The sequence below is a fragment of the Babylonia areolata genome, chromosome 11 (genome assembly GCF_041734735.1).
Source record: "Babylonia areolata isolate BAREFJ2019XMU chromosome 11, ASM4173473v1, whole genome shotgun sequence".
Classification (NCBI taxonomy): domain Eukaryota; kingdom Metazoa; phylum Mollusca; class Gastropoda; order Neogastropoda; family Buccinidae; genus Babylonia; species Babylonia areolata.
The window spans coordinates 14200242-14220241 of NC_134886.1; the positions used below are offsets into that span (position 1 = coordinate 14200242).

Genomic DNA, 20000 nt, shown 5'->3' on the forward strand with positions numbered 1-20000 from the left:
TGGCCTACTACTGTGTCAAACACATTTACTAATGAATCAGTATTATATTTGAAGAATAGATGCTTGATCAAACTACGTATTGCTCTGTAAATGAAAGCCTTTTCATGTTTTATTATAGGTTTTGATATACTTGTCTTTTTATCAGCAAAGGTGCTCACGATTAGTCTTTTAGACAGAAGAAGAAGAAGAAAGTATACCTGTATCTTGTACCCCCCTCCTCCTTCTCTCACCTTTTAGTTCCACAATAAGCAGGCATGTCCACAACTTCTCTTTACGATATGATAATGAAGGCTTTTTGTATCCTGTATCCCTCCACCGCTCCTCTCACCTTTTATCTCCAAATGGCACATGGCGAAGCCCAGCGAGTTTGTGAACTGCAGGCTGATGTGGCCATCTTTGAAGTTGGGAGGCGGGTGGTCAATGAACAGAAGATACTCTCCGTAATCCTGGTCAGTGACGCTCCGGAGAGTGCACTGAAAGATGCTGTTGTCGTTAGGGATCACCCAGTTCTGCGACCCCAGGTCCCGTTCGTACCAGGTGAAATTCGGAAACGGTCTGCCATGCACCTGTGTGTGTGTGTGTGTGTGTGTGTGTGTGTGTGTGTGTGTGTGTGTGTGAATCAGAATCAGAATCAGAATCATATTAATTTGTCACGAAAACCGTAAACGAAAGATTTATAGACATGAAAATAAAGGGTTAAAACACGAGCCAGACAAAATGCAAGGTGTTCTTATCATAACGTGACGTGTTCTCTAAAACACTCATACATGAATTTTGCTCGTGGAGGTTGCACAGGGTCGTAATTACATCACTGACAGACTATATATGTATCATCAAAATGTGTAAATTCAAACTTTATAACGGTCAACAACACTTCTCGCAAACGTTCGTATTTGATATATTTGTCTAGAAAATTATCATCATCTTCTAATACACCACAGATTTTACATACTCTTGCATCTTGATTTGCTCTGTGTGTGTGTGTGTGTGTGTGTGTGTGTGTGTGTGTGTGTAACAATACTGATACTTTGGTGAATACGACTACTTCAGCTACTACTACTGCTTCTAATAATGACAACAAGAAGAAGAAGAACAATGAGAATAATGATAATAATAAAAAGAATGATGATGATCATTAGAATGATGATGACATTGGGGAAACAATACATCATGAGTACACACAGGGATCGGAAATCACATACAAACACAATTAAGTATGATTTTTTTACATGCATATATATATATATATATATATATATATATATATATATATATATATATATATATATATATAAACACCTCTTTTTCCTTTGGTTCTTTTTTACACCACGTGAATTTTGCAAATATCTTTATTTCTTTGGTTGTTGTTGTTGTTGGAATACACACACGCTCGCATAAAGCAATGTGATCACACACGTGTAAGTGTAGTTGTTTACGTCTGTGACAAAGTCCGTGGAAACATCCTAGTATTTTCACAACAGTATTTTTGATTAATAACTAGTACCTGTGTGTGGATGTGTGTGTGCTCAATCAATTGAATGTATACTATTCAAGTCATGTCAACTCAAATGCACTTTGGTATCTCATCATGAGAAATTACACGAACAATAATGAAACATTTTCGTCCTGGACACTTTCGAAATTTGCTTGTTTATGGACAGTGCTGTCTAATCCAAAGAAAAAAAGACAAACCTGAACTGACACGACTGCAAAAGATACAGCTCATGGTGAGACCCTGAGTGACAACACCACCAACTCCAACACCAGAACAAAGGAAACATGGCCAACATTTGGTGATGGTGTGTGTCCATCGAGATCGATGATGACCATCGTTGTCATCCAGCTGGGGGATGGGGGGAGGGTGGTGTAGGGGGGGGGTGTGCTCATGAATCTATCTGTGAATGCGCAGATGGCTGATTAGTCCAATCTGCGCACGAAATGTTCGCTGACAGTTGGGGCAGACAAAGACAGGCATATCATTGTCAGAGAGCTTGTTTGCCCGTGACTTTCTGGACTGCCTCTTCTGAACAGCTGCAGCAGTCCTGTTGGCCTCACACAACTTGGCGCCTTTGTGCACAGCAGCGCGCCATTTGTCACGGTCCACTGCAGATTTCTCCCAGGAGTCAGGGTTGATATCAAACACTTTCAGAGAGACTTTCAGAGTATCTCTGAAGCGCTTCTTCTGACCTCCGTGTGATCTCTTCCCTTGTTGCAGCTCGCCATAGAAGAGCCTTTTGGGCAGCTGATGGTCTGGCATGCGCGCCACATGTTCAGCCCAGCGAAGCTGGGACTGCATCAGGATGGTGAAGATGCTGGGAAGGGTGGCTTTTGCAAGCACTTCCGTGTCTGGGGTCCTGTCTTGCCACTTGATGTTCAGTAGCTTCCTGAGGCATGTTGTGTAGAAGTGGTTCAGCTTCTTGGCGTGTCGTTGGTACACTGTCCAAGTTTCGCAGGCGTACAGTAGTGTGGGGAGAACTACTGCTCTGTAGACCTTTAGCTTGGTCCCAAGACCAATGCCTCTTCTGTTCCAGACATTTGCATACAGCTTACCAAAGGTTCCGCTTGCTCTTGCAATCCTGACGTTCACTTCCTCGTCGATGGTCGCATTTCGTGACAGTGTGCTGCCCAGGTATGTGAACCGCTCCACCGCACTGAGTCTCTGACCGTTGACTGTGATGTTGGGCTCAACGTGTGGTTTCCCTGGGGCTGGCTGATGGAGAACTTCAGTTTTCCTAAACTTCATTTACACCCTCCCTGAATGACAACACCACCAACTCCAACACCAGAACAAAGGAATCATGGCCAACATTTACACCCTCCCTGAATGACAACACCACCAACTCCAACACCAGAACAAAGGAAACATGGCCAACATTTACACCCTCCCTGAATGACAACACCACCAACTCCAACACCAGAACAAAGGAAACATGGCCAACATTTACACCCTCCCTGAATGACAACACCACCAACTCCAACACCAGAACAAAGGAAACATGGCCAACATTTACACCCTCCCTGAATGACAACACCACCAACTCCAACAACAGAACAAAGGAATCATGGCCAACATTTACACCCTCCCTGAATGACAACACCACCAACTCCAACACCAGAACAAAGGAATCATGGCCAACATTTACACCCTCCCTGAATGACAACACCACCAACTCCAACACCAGAACAAAGGAAACATGGCCAACATTTACACCCTCCCTCGGGCCCCTGTGTTTGTACCGTGATTTAAACTTGGTAGACAGGTATATCATGATTTCTGACATAAAAACACACAAGAAAGTCACCATGAAAAATCCTCCCCTGCCAGCCGGAGTAGCTATTACCATCAGCCACCCGACAGGCTTTCAATGCAAAACTCGGAAATAATGATACCACTCAAGCTAACATTCGCACAAATTTTAAAATTGCATGGACAAGAACCCATTATTCTTATACAATGCCCCCCCCCCCCCCCTCAAACAATTAACATATCGAAAAGTAAATGTACATCTGAGAATCGACAAATAGATATTATGCCGCTGCTGCTGCTGCTGCTGCTGCTGCTGCTGCTGATGATGATGATGATGATGATGATGGTGATGATGATGATGATGATGATGATGATGATGACGATGACGACGATAGAAAGAAACAGCACAAGATGTTTGATGCTGATGCTGGTAATAATTATTCCGATGATAACGATGATAGAGACAGAGATAACGATAGAGGTCATGACGATGACAATGATCAATGATGACAATGACAGAGAAATGGAAAGAGACAGACAGACAAATGGCACAGACAGACAGACAGACAGAAACAAAGACAGACTGACAGTGAGTCATGTGCACAATGGGATGGACCTTACCCTCAGTGAATAATTGGTCTTTTTGTTGGCGATGTCACTGTACACAAGAGTGGAGGGGGGCGATGCCTCCAGCCACGGTGCTATGTCTGCAAAATGGTATGATAGTTGTTGGGGGGTTTTCACCTCAGTGGCATGCTGCATAGTACTTTCACAGTATTTTCACCTCAGTGGCATGCTGCATAGTATTTTCACCTAAGTATTTTCACCTTAATGACATGCTACATAGTATTTTCACCTCAGTGGCATGCTGCATAGTATTTTCACCTTAATGACATACTGCATAGTATTTTCACCTTAATGATATGCTACATAGTATTTTCACCTTAATGACATGCTGCATAGTATTTTCACCTCAGTATTTTCACCTTAATGGCATGCTACATAGTATTTTCACCTTAATGATATGCTACATAGTATTTTCACCTTAATGACATGCTGCATAGTATTTTCACCTTAATGATATGCTACATAGTATTTTCACCTTAATGACATGCTACATAGTATTTTCACCTCAGTATTTTCACATTAATGGCATGCTACATAGTATTTTCACCTTACTGACATGCTGCATAGTATTTTCACCTCAGTGTTTTCACCTTAATGACATGCTACATAATATTTTCACCTCAGTATTTTCACCTTAATGACATACTACATAGTATTTTCACCTTAATGACATGCTGCATAGTATTTTCACCTCAGTATTTTCACCTTAATGATATTTTCACCTCAGTATTTTCACCTTAATGACATGCTACATAGTATTTTCACCTCGGTATTTTCACCTTAATGACATACTACATAGTATTTTCACCTTAATGACATGCTACATAGTATTTTCACCTCAGTATTTTCACCTTAATGACAAACTACATAGTATTTTCACCTTAATGACATGCTGCATGGTATTTTCACCTCAGTATTTTCACCTTAATGACATGCTGCACAGTATTTTTACCTCAGTATTTTCACATTAATGACATGCTACATAGTATTTTCACCTCAGTATTTTCACCTTAATGGCATGCTACATAGCATTTTCACCTTAATGACATGTTCCATAGTATTTTCACCTCAGTACTTTCACCTCAATGACATGCTACATAGTATTTTCACCTCAGTGGCATACTGCATAGTATTTTCACCTTAATGGCATGCTACAGATTTTTTTTCCACCTCAATGGCATGCTGTATAGTACTTTCACCTCAGTGGCATGCTGTTAATCATTCCCGGCCTTTTGGCCGAGATGTGGCATTTTGAGTTATCTATCCACAGCAATGTTTGTTGGTAGGGGTGGCGGTGATGGCTGTGGTGCACATTGCAAAGAAAGTTCAATCCTTTTTGATATCTTTGTGACCAGGCACAAACCAATTTGCATTATATGCCAACTAAGAACCTTATCAGGAATTAGGATCTGTATTATGAGAAGGAAAAAAAACCCTTTCTATCTCTGTCTCTCCTTGTCGGTCTTTGTTTCTATCTCTGTCTCTCCTTATCGTTCTTTGTTTCTGTCTCTGTCTCTCCTTATCGTTCTTTGTTTCCGTCTCTGACTCTTCCTGACGTTCTTTGTTTCTATCTCTGTCTCTCCTTGACGTTCTTTGTTTCTGTCTCTGACTCTTCCTGACGTTCTTTGTTTCTATCTCTGTCTCTCCTTGACGTTCTTTGTTTCTGTCTCTGACTCTTCCTGACGTTCTTTGTTTCTGTCTCTGTCTCTCCTTGGTGTTCTTTGTTTCTGTCTCTGACTCTTCCTGACGTTCTTTGTTTCTGTCTCTGTCTCTCCTTATCGTTCTTTGTTTCTGTCTCTGTCTCTCCTTATCGTTCTTTGTTTCTGTCTCTGTCTCTCCTTGGTGTTCTTTGTTTCTGTCTCTGACTCTTCCTGACGTTCTTTGTTTCTGTCTCTGTCTCTCCTTATCGTTCTTTGTTTCTGTCTCTGTCTCTCCTTATCGTTCTTTGTTTCTGTCTCTGTCTCTCCTTGACGTTCTTTGTTTCTGTCTCTGTCTCTCCTTATCGTTCTTTGTTTCTGTCTCTGTCTCTCCTTGTCGTTCTTTGTTTCTGTCTCTGTCTCTCCTTGACGTTCTTTGTTTCTGTCTCTGTCTCTTCCTGACGTTCTTTGTTTCTGTCTCTGTCTCTCCTTATCGTTCTTTGTTTCTGTCTCTGTCTCTCCTTATCGTTCTTTGTTTCTGTCTCTGTCTCTCCTTATCGTTCTTTGTTTCTGTCTCTGTCTCTCCTTGGTGTTCTTTGTTTCTGTCTCTGTCTCTCCTTGTCGTTCTTTGTTTCTGTCTCTGTCTCTCCTTGACGTTCTTTGTTTCTGTCTCTGTCTCTTCCTGACGTTCTTTGTTTCTGTCTCTGTCTCTCCTTATTGTTCTTTGTTTCTGTCTCTGTCTCTCCTTGACGTTCTTTGTTTCTGTCTCTGTCTCTCCATGTCGCTCTATGTTTCAATCAGCGTTTGGTTACGCTGCTGGTCAGGCATCAGATGTGGTGTAGCGTATAATATTACGGATTTGTCCGAACGCAGTGACACCTCCTTGAGCTACTGATTCCGATAGTGTTTCTATATCTGTCTCTCCTTGTCGCCCTTTGTTTATGTCTCTGTCTCTCTGTCTGTCCCTGTCTGTGTCCGTTTTTTGGGAGGGGCATAGGGTATCAGATTTTTCTACCAAGACAACATAACTCTGACAATGAATAGTTACTTTTCTTAACTATACTGTATTGCACTGTGCTGTACTGTAGGATACCACACTGAACTGCACTACATTGTAATGAACTGTATTGCACTGTGCTGTACTGTAGGATACCACACTGAACTGCACTACATTGTAATGAACTGTATTGCACTGTGCTGTACTGTAGGATACCACACTGAACTGCACTACATTGTAATGAACTGTATTGCACTGTGCTCTATTGTACTGTATTGCACTGTGCTGTACTGTAGGATACCACACTGAACTGCACTACATTGTAATGAACTGTATTGCACTGTGCTGTACTGTAGGATACCACACTGAACTGCACTACATTGTAATGAACTGTATTGCACTGTGCTCTATTGTACTGTGTTGTGCTGTGCTGTACTGTAGGATACCACACTGAACTGCACTACATTGTAATGAACTGTATTGCACTGTGCTGTACTGTAGGATACCACACTGAACTGCACTACATTGTAATGAACTGTATTGCACTGTGCTCTATTGTACTGTGTTGTGCTGTGCTGTACTGTAGGATACCACACTGAACTGCACTACATTGTAATGAACTGTATTGCACTGTGCTCTATTGTACTGTATTGCACTGTGCTGTACTGTAGGATACCACACTGAACTGCACTACATTGTAATGAACTGTATTGCACTGTGCTGTACTGTAGGATGCCACACTGAACTGCTCTACATTGTAATGAACTGTATTGCACTGTGCTGTACTGTAGGATACCACACTGAACTGCACTACATTGTAATGAACTGTATTGCACTGTGCTCTATTGTACTGTGTTGTGCTGTGCTGTACTGTAGGATACCACACTGAACTGCACTACATTGCAATGAACTGTATTGCACTGTGCTGTACTGTAGGATGCCACGCTGAACTGCACTACATTGTAATGAACTGTATTGCACTGTGCTCTATTGTACTGTATTGCACTGTGCTGTACTGTAGGATACCACACTGAACTGCTCTACATTGTAATGAACTGTATTGCACTGTGCTCTATTGTACTGTGTTGTGCTGTGCTGTACTGTAGGATACCACACTGAACTGCACTACATTGTAATGAACTGTATTGCACTGTGCTCTATTGTACTGTATTGCACTGTGCTGTACTGTAGGATACCACACTGAACTGCACTACATTGTAATGAACTGTATTGCACTGTGCTCTATTGTACTGTGTTGTGCTGTGCTGTACTGTTCTGTTCTGTACTTGCTGTATTGTACATTACCGTGCTGAACTGTACTGCATTGTACTGAACTACACTGCATGCGTGCTGTACTGTGCTGGACTGGACTGCATTGTACTAATATACTCTACTGTACTGAACTATACTGTGTACCACTGTACAGTAGAAGGAAAATGACAATAATTATGGTGAAGACTCTTGTATGCCAATACAGTGTCAGTTAGGGTTTTGGTTCGAATCTCATATAGCCCTATCTCCCCAGTTTGACTGGAAATCCAAACTGAGTTTCTAGTCATTCGGGTGAGACGATAACCGAGGTGTCGTGTGCAGTACGCACTTAACGCACTGAAGAAGAGCCCACGGCAACATAAATGTTGTCTTCTGGCAAAATTCTGAAGACGAAATCCTGATAGGTACACGCCTGACTGGCGTATTGGGTTAAGGCATCAGCCTAACGTATATGGATTTGTCCGAACGCAGTGACGCCTCCTCGAGAAACTGAAGCTGTACAGTAAGCAACTGTACTATAACGTACTGTACTGCACTGCACTGTACTACACTGTGCCGCACTACACTGTCCTGTTGTGAACTGTGCTTGAATGAAAGACAGAAGGCTTGAAGGAAGGCATGTGCCACCGTACAGGCTTAGCCAACGGTGTGTAAAGTGGACTGATGCCACTCTACAGCCTGCGGTGTGTAAAGTGGACTGATGCCACTCTACAGCCTGCGGTGTGTAAAGTGGACTGATGCCACTCTACAGCCTGCGGTGTGTAAAGTGGACTGATGCCACCCTACAGCCTGCGGTGTGTAAAGTGGACTGATGCCACTCTACAGCCTGCGGTGTGTAAAGTGGACTGATGCCACTCTACAGCCTGCGGTGTGTAAAGTGGACTGATGCCACTCTACAGCCTGCGGTGTGTAAAGTGGACTGATGCCACTCTACAGCCTGCGGTGTGTAAAGTAGACTCACGAAGAGTCAGTTTCACTCTCAAGGAGCTGCTAACGCGTGCAGACTGATTCACATACATCACGTCACATCTGTTTAAAAGAAACAGGAGCAGATGCCCGACCTGGACATAAAGCCAACAATCTGGTCAGGCCTTGAGGGAAGTTGGGAGAAGAGAACAACTGGCTTGGCCTCCTGGGCCTTTCCACCGATCAGCCAGCACACGGAAACCGTTGAACAGTACGGGAGGCCTCCCAGACCCAAAGGTCAAGTATGGTCGTGACCAGTTGTGAAAGTAAAGGATTACTTTCCCTTTCTTTTCAAAGAAGGAAGAAGAAAATGAGCGCGCGCGCGCACGTGTGTGTGCGTGTGTGTGTGTGTGTGCGTGTGCGTGTGCGTGTGTGATGTTGAGTGTTTGTGTATGTGTGTGCAATGGTGTGTGTGTGTGTGTGTTCCTGTGCGTGTGTGTACCTTTGTTTGTGTGTTGTTCAAGCTTGGAATGATTCAGCAATGCTTTGGGAAAATTGTGTGAGCAAGTTTTTTCTGAATAGGATCTACCTTGCCCCTTCCCCCCCCCCACCTCCACCTCCCTTCTCTGTTCGTCTGCCTCTTTGCTTCTGTCTCTCCTTCTGTATCTCTCGTCATTTCCTCTGCGCTGCTCTTTTCCACGTGTGTGTGTGTGTGTGTGTGTGTGTGTGTGTGTGTGTGTGTGTGTGCGTCGTGTGTGTGTGTGTGTGTGTGTGTGTGTGTGTGTGTGTGTGTGTGAGTGTGGGTGTGTGCGCGCGCGCGCGTGTGTGTAGGTATGTGTGTGTGTGTGTGTGTGTGTGTGTGTGTGTGTGAGAATGTGTGTATGTGTGTGCGTTTGTGTGTTGTGTGTGTGCGTGCGTGCGTGCGTGCTTGCGTGCGCGCGCGCGCGCGCGCGTGTGTGTGCGTGTGTGTATGTGTGTGTGTCAGTGTGTGTGTGTGTGTGTGTGTGTGTGTGTGTGATAGTTAACATTATCATTATCGTCATTTTCGATCATCATCAGCATTTTATCATCATATTTGTCGTCAAAGTCATGTCACTTTTGTCGTCATCATCATTGCAATCGAGTTTTGTCATCCTTGACATATACCATGTGGTCTGTCATTATTGCAAAAATCACAATTGTCACCATCGTCGTCGTTATCATAATCATCATTTTCATTATTATCACTACTTTATTACATCAACATCATTATCATCATCATCTTCTTCTTCTTCTTCTTCTTCTTCTTCTTCTTCTTCTTCTTCTTCTTCTTCTTCTTCTTCACCATCATCATTGTCATTATCCCTATCTTTATCATCATCGTCATCATTTATTATATATAATCATGAAGTCAGCTTGTCTCTCATGAGAAACTACCACGTGCCGTGCAATTCACAATATAAAAACATAACATCTACATTCAAAAGACATGCACGTGTTTTATCATTCAAATTACACAGCCATATTTGACAACAGTCAAAATAATATAATACAATACAATATGATATAACATGGTATGATGCTTGGCCAGCTTATTATTGTGCTTGGCCAGCTAATGAAACACCTTGAGATGCACAGTCTCCTGGAGCCATTTCAGTCAGCGTACAGAAAGGGACACAGCACGGAAACGGCCTTATTACGTGTGGTCAATGACCTGTTGCTAGCATCTGATGCAGGTAAGGTATCCATTCTGTCACTGCTGGACCTTTCTGCAGCATTTGACACGATAGACCATAAAAAAAAAATTATGGTCAGAAAGTTGTGTGCTGTGTTCGGACTCAATGGTACTGTTCTGAAATGGTTTCATTCCTACTAATCAGGTCGCACACACTCTGTCCTTGTAAATGGAAACCAGTCTGTTCTGTCTGTGCTCAGATATGGGGTACCACAAGGTTCCGTCCTGGGACCTGTACTCTTTACAATGTACACACAACGTCTAAGTTTGATCATTCAACAGTCTGTACCTCACTATCATCTGTTTGCTGACGATTCTCAACTGCATGATTCTACTATTCCCTCTGAAATTCCATGTTTAGCTTCTAAATTTAAAACTGGTTTTGAAAATGTAGCAAAGTGGATGAAACAAAACAAACTAAAAATGAATGACGACAAAACAGAACTCATGTTGACTGGTAATAAAGATAAGCTCAAGCAGATAAATACGTCTATCATTTGTTCTGGTATATAATTTTTTTTCTAGTTCTGTCCGCAATCTTGGTTTTTACCTCGATTCATCCCTCACGATGGAAACTCATGTGAACCACCTGTGTAACGTTCTTTACTTTCAGCTTCGTAAGATTAGTAAAATCCGCCCCTTCCTGTCTGTTGATGCCGCCAACAAACTTGCTGTTGCCTTCATTTTATCCCGCCTATATTATTGTAATTCTCTCTTAGCTGGCCTTCCCAATGATATACTCTACAAGCTCCAGAAAATACAGAATCGTGCAGCTCGACTCGTCCTTAAAAAGTCGAGGAGAGAGAGCGCTACTGCTCTCCTGCGGCCACTTCATTGGTTGCCTGTTCAATCAAGCCAGAATTGAATATAAGGTTGCCTGCCTATGCTTTTAATGCCTGAATTATGATACCACTCCCTCATATCTTTCTGAGCTTATTAACCCGAACTTGCCAAACAGAACACTGAGATCTCTTGATTCCTCCCAGCTAACTGTTCCCCGATACTTCCTTAACTCCTGTGGAAAGAGGTCATTTTCCGTCTTCGGCCCAACAACTTGGAATTTTCTGCCTATTGCTCTCAGACAAACAACTCATCCATCTACCTTTAAAGCAAATCTTAAAACTGATCTCTTTAAAAAAAAATATATTTGCCATAACTCAAATAGTGCTGTTGTCCCAGGCCCATGGCAATGTGAGTGTGTGTGATGGGAGAGTAGAGAGGATGGGAGTGGGTAGATGGATGGTGGTGGTGTGGTTCGAAAGGGAGAATGACCCGATTTTTGCCCCTTTTACCTTTTCTACCCAAAATTTTATTTTACAATTTTTACAAAATCTGTGGCATGCAGATTACAATTATGTTCCTTTTTACATGTATGTATTTTAAGTGAAAATTGCTGTCATCTCAGCCGTTTAATCGTGTGTGTGTCTGTGCGTGTATGTTAGTGTGAGTGTTGGAGTGTAACAGTTGTAGTATTGATAGTATGTTACTTTGTGAGTTTTATGCATTGTGTTTTTATAATATTAATGATTCTGTTTTATGTTTCTGCTACTCTTTATATGCTTTCTTGTTTCACTTTATTGGATTGTAAAGCGCTTAGAGCTTGCTTATGTTTGTATTATAGCGCTATATAACAATAAATTATTATTATTATTATTATTATACAATATGATTTGATATGACAACAATAGTTGTAGTAGTGCATACTACTGCTACTACTTCTACTAGTAATCATCATCATCATCATCATCACCAACATCATCTCACCTGTCATCACTGCCACGCAGCAGCAGTGAAGCAGCATGACTGCCCCAAGGATTGGAGCTGTGCCCCCACCTCTCTTCCTGCCACCCGGTGTCCCCATGGCGCTCACCTCGTCCCCCCTGCTCCCGGGTCCCTGCCTCACACCGCCACATGCACCTTACGTCAAAAAGACAACGACAAAAAAGACGTGCAAAATGTGCTGTGCTGTGCTGTGCTGTTTTGTGTTGTGTTGTGTTGTGCGGTGCTGTGCTGTGTTGTGCGGTGCTGTGCGGCGCTGTGCTGTGCTGTGTTGTGCGGTGCTGTGCTGTGCTGTGCTGTGTAGTGCTGTGCTGTGTTGTATTGTATTGTGCTGTGCTGTGCTGTGCTGTGTTGTGCTGTGCTGTGCTGTTTTGTGTTGTGTTGTGTTGTGTTGTGTTGTGCTGTGCTGTGCTGTGCTGTGCTGTGCTGTGCTGTGTTGTGTTGTGTTGTGTTTTGCGGTGCTGTGCTGTGCTGTGCTGTTTTGTGTTGTGTTGTGTTGTGTTGTGCTGTGCTGTGCTGTGCTGTGCTGTGCTGTGCTGTGCTGTGCTGTGTTGTGTTGTGCGGTGCTGTGTTGTGCTGTGCTGTGTTGTGTTGTGCTGTGCTGTGCTGTGCTGTGCTGTGCTGTGCTGTGTTGTGCTGTGCTGTGTTGTGCTGTGCTGTGCTGTGCTGTGTTCTGTTGTGATGTGCTGTGTTGTGCTGTGTTGTGCTGTGCTGTGCTGTGCTGTGTTGTGCGGTGCTGTGCTGTGCTTTGCCGTGTTGTGCTGTGCTGTGCTGTGCTTTGCTGTGTTGTTTTGTGCTGTGCTGTGCTTTGCTGTGTTGTGCTGTGCTGTGCTGTGCTTTGCTGTGTTGTGCCGCCTGTTGTCACAGCAGATGTGTGTGTGAAGTTCGGGTAGCTCTCCCCTGGTACAGTGTGTTTCCACAGTGCGGCACCGTCGTTTCTTCTTCCTTTGTCTGTCTGTAAATGTATTTGTTTGTGGGTTGTTGTTGTTGTTGTTGTTTACAGAATCTCGCAAGGGACAACCATTTCGTTGCCATGGGTTCTTTTACATTCTCTGAGTGCATGCAGCACACGGGAACTTGGTCTCATCCGAGAGACTAGTTCCCAGACCAAAACGCAAGGTCTAATGAAAAGGGGGAAGTAAAAATCCGTACATAGGACTAGAACCAATGGACACTCATTACCTTATCGGTTGCATATATACTGGACCACCAATGGCCATGCACCCAACTCACAAAATCGGTTCAACCGTTCTCGTTGAAAACAAGACAAAGAAAAAAAAAGTTCTTTCCTGAATCGTTCTTTCTCCCGCCAGGCCTGAAAAAGACATGGCATTCTAATATTCCCCGGGGAGGGGGGGTGCAGGGGGAGGGGGAGAGTGAGGGGGGGCTAACAACGGTCATGCACGTGCAGCACCCGAGCCTCACCCTCCCAGACAGGGCTGAAGGTGCAAGTTGTCACATCCGATGAAGACGTTGTGTCATGTCTGGCAGCAGTGTGAAGCACAACTTACTGTTGACTTACAGCCTGCAGTGACAACGAGAGTGTTGGTCAACACATCACACAATGGTGGACGATAGAACACGAGGAAAGAAACAGGACAGCAAACAGGGTCTTCGTGTCCTCCGCTTACGAAACATCTGTGTGTGTGGGTGTGTGTGCGTGCATATACACATACACACACATTTATATGTTTGTATGTATGTATACATATATAGTACACACACACACACACACACACATATATATATATAGTGAGAGAAAGAGAGACAGACAGACAGAGAGACAGAGATACATATACAACAAGAGAGGCAGAGCCTTCAAGACTCACTTGTGATACACTTTAAAAAAAAATCCAAGCTTTTTATGTATTGAGTACAATGCATTTACTGTTATATTTATATTTTTTTATATTCTCTAAACTTGGCACTTTGATCTGATATTCGACTCAACAAAAGATCTGTCATTATTTTCATTTTTTGTTCAAACAGAAACTTCTTTTGCTAAGCATGAAAGTTTTATTTATTGCAAACGTTTTGCTGCAGGCAGTAAAACAAGGGAAATTACTCTGCTGGGGACTTAGTTTGCTTTAAACTGATCTTTCTCATCTTAAACATTACATTTTGAAATCATACTCAATACATAAAAAGCTTGGATGTTTTTTAAAAAGTGCATCATAAGTGAGTCTTGAAGGCCTTGCCTCTCTTGTTTCAAAATGTAATGTTTAAGATGAGAAAGATCAGTTTAAAGCAAATTAACTCCCCCTAGCATTACAGAGTAATTTCCCTTTTTTACTATCTGCACCAAACGTTTGCAAAATAAATAAAACTTCCATGCTTAGCAAAAGAAGTTCCTGTTTGAACAAAAAATGATAATAATGACTGCTCTAGCTGTTGGGTCGAATACCAGATCAAAGTGCCAAGTTTAGAGAATACAAAAAATATAAATATAACAGTAAATGCAGTTTGCATATAATTAGGCTTCATTCTTTATTTTTTTGTGCCCATCCCAGAGGCGCAATATTGTTTTAAATAAGATGACTGGAAAGAACTGAATTTTTCCTATTTTTATGCCAAATTTGGTGTCAACTGACAAAGTAGTTGCAGAGAAAATGTCAATGTTAAAGTTTACCACGGACACACAGACACACAGACACAGACACAGACACACACACACACACACACACACACACACACACACACACACACACACACACAGACAACCGAACACCGGGTTAAAACATAGACTCACTTGTTATGGACTTGTTTACACAAGTGAGTCAATAAAATCACACTCTCCTGGGATCTCGGGCTCCGCATCTTGTAGAATAAAATGAAGTAAATACCGCAGTCGGTGAAAAGTAAAGACAAAACAACAGTAGTCTGTTCATGTCTTTAAAACTTGTGATTAAAATACATCAAAGTTTCGAAGACAGAGAGAGAGAGAGGAGACGGAGAGAGAGAGAGGGGACAGAGAGAGAGAGAAACAGAGACAGAGAGAGACAGAGAGACAGACATACAGGCAGACAGACAGAGACAGACAGAGAGAGAGAGATCACAACACGGAGTTCTCTCCAGGTCCAAACTGACAGCCACGGAAGACAACAACATGTCAGCTGGCCATTATAACCCGGAGGCATTACGTTTCCAACAGTTCATTGACAATAAAGCCACACCTTCACACTGAACCACTGGGCTCCGCCAAGTCATGCGGTGACTGTCTACCATCCTACAGACTTGGTCAGTGAACGAGAACAATCGACGTTCTTTCAGCTACCCAACTCAGTCAGGCGGTTTGAAGGACACGCTTTGATGGTTAAAAAGGGAAGCCAGACTCTCTCACTCTTTACCTCATTAAATCTCCAGCTGAACATGCCTTCAGCCTTTTGACATTGCTGATTATAGTGAAGCCGTCCATACAGCACCATCTGGTTTGACACAGGGATGGTTATGGACATCAGTGGGTGGAGGTCTAGCAAAGAAAGTCACCCATGATTATTATCAGTTTCATTCTTGTTGATGTGTGTTATCATTGTTGATCTTGTTCTGGTTGTTTTGTTCGTTTGTTCTCTGGTTTAGCCTATTTGATGTCGTAACAGAGTCAAATACAACCAAAAAGGATTGTCGATTAAACAAATGCACAATATACAAGTCCCCCAATACTGACAATACAACAAAGCAACATAACAACCAAAAGACAAACTAAAGGAACGTCGTATAAACGACAAAGATACACTCCTTCCCAAAGGAAAGAACACTAAAAACAAATAAATAAAGAAAAACACAAACCCATAGCTACATGAAGACAGCGTGTTAACACTTGTAAACTGACAATACGAAACACCCAAATACATTTTCCACCACAAAATAAATAAATAAATGAATGACTGAACAAACAGATAAATAACTAAACGAGTGGGTTTGATTGAATGGATGACTGAATTAATGACTGAATGAAACAAAAGATAAATAAATAAAACAAATAAATAAGAATGAATAAACAAATGAATAAATAAACAAATATATAAATAAGACTTTCAGTGTCAGTTTCAAGTTGTCAGACCATGAAGACTGATCACATGTGCTACACCACATCTGCTTAAAAAAAGAAAGAAAAAGGCATCAGATGCCTGACCCTTGCATACACCCACTGTACTGATCAGGTTCTGACAGCCTACACACACACACACACACACACACACACACACAAGAAAAAGAAAAAAAGCTATGGTGCTTCCTGTGTTAGGTGAACTGGGCAGATTCCCAATAAGTTTAAAGATAATATGCCAAATTATTACATACTGGATTCACATAATTCAATTACCAGAAACTTCTCTCATCAACAAATTATATAAGTCCATGTACCAACAAGAAAATACAACTTCTCCATGGTTGATAATTGTTAGAAAGATACTCGAAGTTATAGGCCTTGATCACATTTGGAAAAACCAGAAGCCTCCGTGGCCTAATGGATAAGACTGAAACTGGAAAAAAAACAATTCACATTCAGCGTACATAGACTGAAATACGTCGTATATAAAAAAGTAGAAAAAAAATCAAATACTGGAAAGATAAAAGAGAAAAAAAACAACATTAAAGCTAAAATTTCACAATACGATTGTAGCAGAGGACAAAACTGAAACCTATCTTTTAAATATATCAGATACAAAACACAGACAAGCTTTAACGAAACTCAGAATAAGCGCGCATGACCTAAAGACTGAGAAAGGTAGATATTTAAATATTCCTCAAGAAGACAGATTGTACAACAAGTGTAACATACTGGAAGACGAAATCCATCTTCTTGATCATTGTATTAAATATAAAACCTTATGGCAACAATTTTTAAAAGATATTAAAAATTCGAATAACACAGGAAATATTCCCAGTCAGGTGATGCTAACAGATGATGAATATATATAAACAAGATTAGGAAAATTTGTTTATGAATGCTGCTGCTGCAATTTACTGCATTAACTGACTGATTAATTGTGTGTTTTTCATTCATTCATTTACCATTGCGCTTGTGTCTTATAAACCTTAAGGTTTCATGACGATAAAATCTATCCTAACACACACACACACACACACACACACACACACACACACACACACACACACACACACACACACACACACCAGCTCCTATTGCACACACGTACGCACGCACACGCATACTGACACAGTTTCTCTGCATAAGGAATGGTAAAATATTTCCGAGACCATGAACATAAAGTTCAGTGCCCTGTATTTGGGAAGGCCCAGTGAAGCCCTGCTCCGTTTTGGAGAAGTCCTCTCACTGTTGGCTTGCAGATTATACCGATATTTGTTTGGTAACTAAAGGCTCGTGCTGTTCTTTTCATGCTACACTTATGACTGCTCCTTCTCGTGTCACGGGAGGCTATCGATGGTGTGATGCCCTTGTACTTTGTATGTGTGTGTGTGTATTTCTTTTTATCACAACAGATTTCTCTGTGTGAAATTCGGGCTGCTCTCCCAAGGGAGAGCGCGTCGCTACACAACAGCGCCACCCAATTTTTTGTATTTTTTCCTGCGTGCAGTTTTATTTGTTTTTCATATCGAAGTGGATTTTTCTACAGAATTTGGACAGGAACAACCCTTTTGTTGCCGTGGGTTCTTTTACGTGCGCTAAGTGCATGCTGCACACGGGACCTCGGTTTATCGTCTCATCCGAATGACTAGCGTCCAGACCACCACTCAAGGTCTAGTGGAGGGGGAGAAAATATCAGCGGCTGAGCCGTGATTCGAACCAGCGCGCTCAGATTCTCTCGCGTCCTAGGCGGACGCGTTACCTCTAGGCCATCACTCCACATAATGTCTTGAGGTACTCTTTTATTTTTCATATAATTTCCAGTCTTCCAAGGTACAGGACGCTGGTTGTTGTTGCACAACCAGCAAGTCTGTCGGCTTCCTGTTCCACTTTCAGTTTTTTGTTGGAGGCTCACAGAGCCAGTCAGAAGTATGGTCCTCTGATTTGCAGACACACAATGAATGCCGGCTACTGAACAGTATGTGTCACAGCTTCAACTTTCATTATCAGGTGGAAATTATGACTTTGAACGCGACATTCTCTTACAAAGAAATAAATCAAAAACCACATGAAAGAAACAAAACAGATATCATACTATAGCTAAAATCAAAACCATATGTAATACAGCATTGACAAACTAAAGCATAGACATATAAAGTGCGAAGACTCGAACACAAGCTACAACACAAAACGATATGAAGAAACGACGCGTGTCGACCACTGGGGTGTTCTGTGCGGGTTGTCTCCCCGGACACTCTTCAGTCCCTGAAGGACATCAGTTAACTTGATCTGAAATTTACGTGGACTGAAACATACGTGGGTGAATTTTTTTGTTTTTACGCCTTTTTCAAAAGTTTTAACTTGATTTAGATTTTACGTGAGTTGAGCGAGGCGTGAGTGAACTGGTATTTTTAGTGTTGTTTTATGTTCTCTTCGACTGGCTTTAAGAACAGACGGGTATTCAAGCCCAAAGTGGCCCGTTTGTGATGGTGTGGGCAATAGGCAACATGACTTCATATCAGTTGGGGTGTGGTGCAGCAAATCAACACGACGTACAGAAGACATAATCAAACAATTGGGAAACGTACCGTTTTTTGTGCAGAAACAATCTTCGTCTTCCTGTCCAGCACAAAATCTGACACTGAGAACGTCACACGTCAGAAACTGAAGAGGAAGCACAGCATGCACGTGCTCACCAAGCCAGCACGCTGAACAGAACAGAAATGCTGGCTCTGTGCTGGCAGAGTTTTCCTCTCTACGTCACTGAGTACATGGTGTCTGTGTTCCCGCATTTATCCGCGCACAGTCAACGTCTGTCCATTCACAATACTTACCACTCAACTTACAATGTCCTGGTGTATTATTCTCAACAATCATTATTCAAAGTTTCTTCTTCCTGGGACATCCGTGGATGTATCTCTGAACAAGAACGATCAAGGCGGAAATATTTCTCAAAACAATGGAGGGAACTATTCTGGGCTACATTGTTTCTTCTTGTTAACAGTATATATGCTGCCTATCGTTACGGAAACGGAACGTTTCATTTATTTGTTCATCATACACAGACACTTGTTAGCCCACGCTTTCTCGCAGTCCCATTCTATCTCAAACATCTCACTGCACGAGAAGGCGTGGCATGGCAAGAAAGCATGGTCGTTCCCTTGCCACGCGGAAGATGGGGGCGGGGGTGGGGGGGTTAATTCTTCCTTATTTATGACAAATCTCAGAAAAAAAATGAGTCAGATAAACAAGGCGGAGAGAGAGGAACGACGACAACGACGATCATGATAATAATGAGGACAGATGCTGATACACAGGATCGCTTCTCCTCCTCCTCCTCCTCCTTCTTCTTCTGTTAGTATTATCACTACTAGTAGTAGTATCTCTCTCTCACTCTGTGTGTGTGTGTGTGTGTTTTATTTTGTTTTTCTAGAATCGTGCCCGTAGTGGTTTCTCTGAAGTCGAGAAGCTAATTTCAACGAGACGTTGCATGTGAATGGATGCTAGCACAAACAGATGGACACTAGACATGAACAAGCCTAGAATGAAAGTACTTTCTAACTTAATGTGACAAGAAAAGATGGATCACAACATCGAAATTCAATTCGGTCCCGTTTCACGCTTTTGAAACGAGGGCAAAGCACACAAAGCAACTGGAACTCACAAACACACACATACACATACAAACACACACAAACACACACATTCACACAAATACACATACACACATATACACACACATACACACACGGATTTGGCCCCAAGTATCTTTC

General features: G+C 42.1%; 1 protein-coding gene across 2 annotated transcripts in view; it reads right to left on the reverse strand.

The window, feature by feature from the left end:
* The window catches only part of LOC143287300 (uncharacterized), a 28146-nt gene extending 9116 nt beyond the window's left edge, over positions 1-19030 (reverse strand). Inside the window, exons 1-4 of one of the 2 annotated variants that reach the window (XM_076595248.1) lie at positions 18816-19030; positions 12165-12294; positions 3869-3954; positions 329-566 (exon numbers count right to left, since the gene is read on the reverse strand). In XM_076595248.1, coding sequence (XP_076451363.1) covers positions 329-566; positions 3869-3954; positions 12165-12261 — 421 coding nt within the window. In that variant the 5' untranslated portion in view covers positions 12262-12294; positions 18816-19030. Of the gene's footprint in view, positions 1-328; positions 567-3868; positions 3955-12164; positions 12318-18815 lie in introns of both variants that reach the window. The other variant, XM_076595247.1, reaches the window with a different exon arrangement.
* Positions 19031-20000: the final 970 nt, after the last annotated feature.